This window comes from Cricetulus griseus, chromosome 2 (genome assembly GCF_003668045.3).
Source record: "Cricetulus griseus strain 17A/GY chromosome 2, alternate assembly CriGri-PICRH-1.0, whole genome shotgun sequence".
Taxonomy (NCBI): Eukaryota; Metazoa; Chordata; class Mammalia; order Rodentia; family Cricetidae; genus Cricetulus; species Cricetulus griseus.
In genome coordinates, this window is record NC_048595.1 from 33,649,780 (window position 1) to 33,655,164 (window position 5,385).

Consider the following 5,385-nt stretch of genomic DNA (forward strand, 5'->3'; position numbering starts at 1 on the left):
CCTGCCTGTTTTTATCAGCTTTTTAAGGTTTCCACTTGTCTCCTCCACAGCTTCCTCCTGTTGTGACCTCAGTGGCTACTGCACAGCTCTGGCTTGACCCCAAGCACCCAGAGCCCGCTAACCTAGACTTTCAGACATAATTTTAACCTTCTGCTAGAAGGATCTGCCTACCTACTGGGACAAGTGTCCCTTGTAGAATGAACTGGCAGTGGTCATGGGTCGGCTGAGCTCCCTACTGAAAAATTAGCCACTTAACTCCTTGTCTTCTGTGGATGACAGTGGCTTCTGGGGACATTGGTCCTGTGAGCAGTCAGATCTCTCAGCTCCTTGCCCAGTGTCACAGCAGCCCTAGCTTTGACACTCTTTCCATCCAAGTCAACCCAGGTTTGACTGCATCTCTGGAAGCAACTTGAGTGCGTTGTTGTGTGTGTGGCTCTTCCTTCCCTAAGGCCAAAGACAGAACAGTAAGGTGCTCATCTCTCTGTAACAGTCGGGTTGCCATGCAGACCCTTAGAAAGGAAAATTACAGCTCAGTTTCTGAGTTTATCCTCCTTGGCTTCTCCAGTGAGCCCCAGGTCAGAGTGGCCCTGTTTATGTTTTTTCTTCTGCTCTACATGACCACCCTCCTGGGCAATGGCCTCATTGTCACTCTGATCTACCTAGACTCTTGCCTCCACACACCCATGTACTTTTTTCTCAGTATCCTCTCTTTGGTAGACATGAGTTATGTCACCACCACTGTGCCCCAGATGCTGGTTAATATGGTGTGCCCAATGAGGACCATCTCCTGGGGTGCTTGTGTAGCCCAGATGTTCATCTTCCTGGTCCTGGGTATTGCTGAGTGTGTTCTCTATGCCATTATGGCTTATGACAGGTATGTTGCCATCTGCTTCCCCCTTCACTACTCTCTACTCATGAGTCGTCTCGTCTGTATCAAGATGGTCACAATCTGTTGGTCCATTAGCATCACTGGTGCTCTGATCTACACTGTCTTCACCATGCGTCTGCCCTACTGTGGCCCCTACAAGATTAATCACTTCTTCTGTGAGGTCCCTGCTGTCCTGAAGTTGGCCTGTGCAGACACATCCTTCAATGACCAGTTGGACTTCATCTTGGGCTTCATCTTACTTTTAGTCCCTCTCTCCCTCATCTTGGCCTCCTATGCCTGCATTTTTGCCTCCATCTTAAGAATCCGTTCATCCAAGGGGAGGCTCAAGTCCTTCTCTACATGTGCATCCCACATCACTGTGGTCACCATGTTCTATGGACCAGCCATGATCATGTACATGAGGCCCGGCTCTTGGTATGACCCAGAGCGGGACAAGAAGCTGGCTCTGTTCTACAACGTTGTCTCTGCCTTCCTCAACCCCGTCATCTACAGCCTCCGGAACAAGGATGTAAAGGGGGCTTTTCTGAAAGTTCTAGGAGACAGAGGGACAGCCCAGTGACTTGGGACCAGAAGACTGGATGGAGCTCATTTAGCATACTAAAGAAATCATTTCTGAACCACACAACCTTCCAAGCAGCCAGGAGAGGCTATATCCATTCCTGAACAGAAAGTCCCACCATTGCTTGCTAATTTTCCAGCTTCCTGCAAAGACTCAGCTAAGTACTGGAGGCAAAGGGTTGTCTTTAAAAGGCTGTCCTTGGACATTGTTTTATTGCTCTTCCTGGGCTCTCTCCTTTCTTCTAGAAGTTCATGTCAGTAAAACACAAGCACAGCCACAGTTTTAACATGAACATGGGCTTTTCTGCAGTATGTAGGAACTTGGAGATTTGAAAAAGATGCAAGGCAGACTATGAAGGTGCACAGCCTTGGGCTGATGTTTGATTAACTCCTTGCAGCTAGTATCTGGCATTGTTTTTTGTACTAGATGCCATAAAGTCTTAGTTAGGGTGGTTTAGGACTATCTGTAAAACTGTGGCTAGTAATTGATCTAATCTGAGCTGTTTATGAAAATGACTTTTACTTGGGTAGGTTTAGTTTTAAGATTTATTTTTATCAATTTTAATTTTGTGTGTATGTGTAGGAATGTCATATGAGTACAGGAGTCTGTGGAAGCCAGAGGTGTCAGATTCCTTTGGATTTACATGTGGTTGTGAGCTGGGAACCAAACTCAGGTCCTTGTTATATGTGTTCTTAGCCTTTGAGCCTTCTCTCTACATCCTTAATCCATTTAAAAATTATATTTATATCTCACTTTGGAGAAAATAATTATATATTTCATAGAATTAAGAGTATGTATATCTGCATCTGTCTCTCTATCTATAGACATGCAGCTGAGAGAGACAAAGGTAGACACATTAATCTTTTGTTGTGCTTTGTCCAATCCACTATTTCTGCCTTTCAAAGAAGATATGATAAGGCTAGAGAGGTGGCTTGGTTGTTAAGAACACTGGGCTGTTATTTCAGAAGACTTGGGTTCAGTTCCCAGCACCCACATAGCAGTTCACAACTGTCTGTAGCTCCAGTTCTAGAGGATCTAAAGCTCTCCTCTGACCTTGGCAAGCCATGAATGCATATGGTAAGCAGACATACATGCAGTATGCAGACATATAATCAGGCAAAACACCCATTTACATGAAATTAAAATAAGCAAATATTTTTAAAGAAAATTAGACAATAACAAGTTTAAACTGGCTTTGAACAGCTTTTCTTTAAACTGGTCTATTCAACCTTCTGTTAAACTTTTGCTTGGATACTTTTGAATCCAAGAGTAATGTATAGAATTATTCTTATATGTGTCAGAAATGCAAATGGTAGCAGTTATCAGTATGACTGAAAAGTGCTTAACTCAATGTCATGCTTCTGTTACCCACTCATCTGATGAGGATAACTGGCTCAGCTCATCAACAAGCATCTAAATAGACCATGTCTTGTTTATCCAATTCCCTCTAATTGCATATTTACTTCCATTTTCACAATTTCAACAAGTCCACATTTGTCCATATATGATACACATATATCTTTCTAGATTTATAGACAGAAGTAAACTCTGTGGACTTTCGAGTCAAGAAGGCTTATGAGCTATTCCCATATTACTCTTCTAAGTAGTTTTACACCAAGCCACATCTAAAATCTCCAGTACTCTGTGTCCTTCAATACAATGTTTCTGTCTGATAGATGCCTCCTGTTTAATCTGCACTTCCCTGGTTGTCTTCCCAAGAGACAGATCACTGATAGAATTAGGTAGGGTCCCACGATCTCCAGTCAGACTTCAGGGTTCAATTCCAGTTGTATCCTCAAGTAACTCAGTGGTGATAGGCAAGTCACCTAACTTCTCCAGGTCTCAGTTTCCTCATCTGTAACTGGGAAGAAAATAGTGCATGCCTCAGAAGGTTTAGAAGAGTTATGTGAGTGGAGCATGTAAGGCATCTACAGTGATTGACGAGCGTAAATACTGTTTGCCTCTTCTGATTTGCAGTTTCTTATACATTTTTAAGTGTAGGCTTTTTTGTTTGCTTGCTTGGTTTTGTCTGTTCCATGCATTCTAAGTCTGTTGCTTGGGTTTTTTTAATTTATTTATTATTTCTAGTTAGGGAACAAGCTTGTAAGTTTCACATGTAAGTCCCTTCTCCCTCTCCCTCTCCCTCTCCTTCTCCCTCTCCCTTCCCTCACCCCCATCCCTCCTCCCCCATCCTCAGCCTACCCCCCACCCCATCCACCCACCACTCCCCAGGCAGGGTAAGGCCCTCAATGGGTGCTCTGCAAAGTCCACCAAATCTTCCTGTGCTGGTCCTGGGCCCTTCCCCACTTGTCCAGGGCCAGAGTGTAACCCTTCACGTGGGATGGGCTCTCAAAGTCCCTTCTTGCACCAGGGAAAAATACTAATCCAGCTTGGGGTTTTTTTTATTACAAAAGTGATAAATTATTTTCTTCAGACTTTTGAAAAAGAAGAAACAAAAAGAAGGAAGTCATCCATTGTTGCAGATTGGAAATAATCACAACACTTTTGAGAAACATGCACAAAATTATTAAACAAATTTTTCATGAATTTTGAAGTGAAGTATTCGCTATGCATCCTTCTATAACTTCCAAGAGCCATTCAATGACCAGTTTTGGACATTTATACATGTTGATTTATTTTACTGCTAGAGAGTACTTTTATAACTTTTATATTGTTTATTTCATGAGGGGCAGAGAGAGAGAGAGAGAGAGAGAGAGAGAGAGCCCTCTTTTTCTCACATATTTTTTCTTTTACAGTTTCTATTGGGGGAAAATATTTCCAAGCTCCCATTCTATTTCTTTACATACGCAGCATCCACAAATTATGTTTGATACTTCATTTTTATTTGTCTGTGTGTGTGTGTGTGTGTGTGTGTGTGTGTGTGTGTGTGTGTGTGTGTTTGTGTGTAATGCATGTTTGCATGCATGGTCATGTGTCTGTGGGCACATGTGTGTCTTCAGGTGCACATTTGTGCTTGTGCATGTGGAAGCTGTGACTTTGTGTTTCATCCCTGAATGTGCCAGGGGCATCAAGTGGTGAACTACTGTCCCTCTGCTATGTTGAAAATTACCATGAAGTATGGTGGCTCACAGAAACAGACATGATCTCACAGTTCTGAGAGTCGGGAAGCCTGGGAAAGCTGAGGTGGAGCCTCCAGTGCAGGCTCTTCCCTGAGGCTGAAGTAAACGCAATGTATCAAGATGCAACTGGGGAAGGGTCTGCTTCAAGCTCACTCAGAGATGGCTAGCCCATACCTAGAGCAGGCGTGAGACAGGGACCATCAGCGTGCACCACCCCCTTTATCTGCAGTTTGCTTTCCACAGTGTGTGTGTGTGTGTGTGTGTGTGTGTGTGTGTGTGTGTGTGTGTGTGTATGTGTGTGTGTTTAAATGGAAATTTTAAGAAATAAATAGCCGGGCCTTGGTGGCGGCGCACGCCTTTAATCCCAGCACTCGGGAGGCAGAGGCAGGCAGATCACTGTGAGTTCGAGGCCAGCCTGGTCTCCAGAGCAAGTGCCAGGATAGGCTCCAAAACTACACAGAGAAACCCTGTCTCTAAAAACCAAAAAAAGAAAGAAAGAAAGAAAGAAAGAAAGAAAGAAAGAAAGAAAGAAAGAAAGAAAGAAAGAAAGAACCCAGGGGTTTTAAACTGCCAGTATTCTGAATAGTGTGATGAACTCTGTCCTGCTCTGGCTCAGGCAGTTTGCGGATCATCCCTGTGTCCAGAGTGTCTGCCCTGTGTGTGCTGCCCTTCCAATATGCTATGCTACTTGCATATACAACTATGCTACTCCGCTACTTCAGACAGCCTCAGGAAGACTGGGATGTGTCTCTTGCAGACAAGGAGGAGCTAGTGCATTTGAAGCTGAGTGGAGCCATAACATGGGCACATGTTCATTACTGTCTCCTTCTCACAATAGCCCCTTCTGGTTGGCTAAA

General features: G+C 43.8%; 1 protein-coding gene across 1 annotated transcript; it reads left to right on the forward strand.

Annotated features, from left to right (window-relative positions):
• Positions 1 to 500: 500 nt before the first annotated feature.
• Positions 501 to 1,448, forward strand: LOC100770252 (olfactory receptor 2A12). The gene has a single exon (XM_027398962.1). It carries the CDS (start codon positions 501 to 503, stop codon positions 1,446 to 1,448), a length of 948 nt encoding a protein of 315 aa, XP_027254763.1.
• Positions 1,449 to 5,385: the final 3,937 nt, after the last annotated feature.

Coding starts and splice junctions, on each gene's coding strand:
- LOC100770252 (XM_027398962.1), top strand. CDS start 501: ATGCAGACCCTTAGAAAGGAAAATTACAGCTCAGTTTCTGAGTTTATC.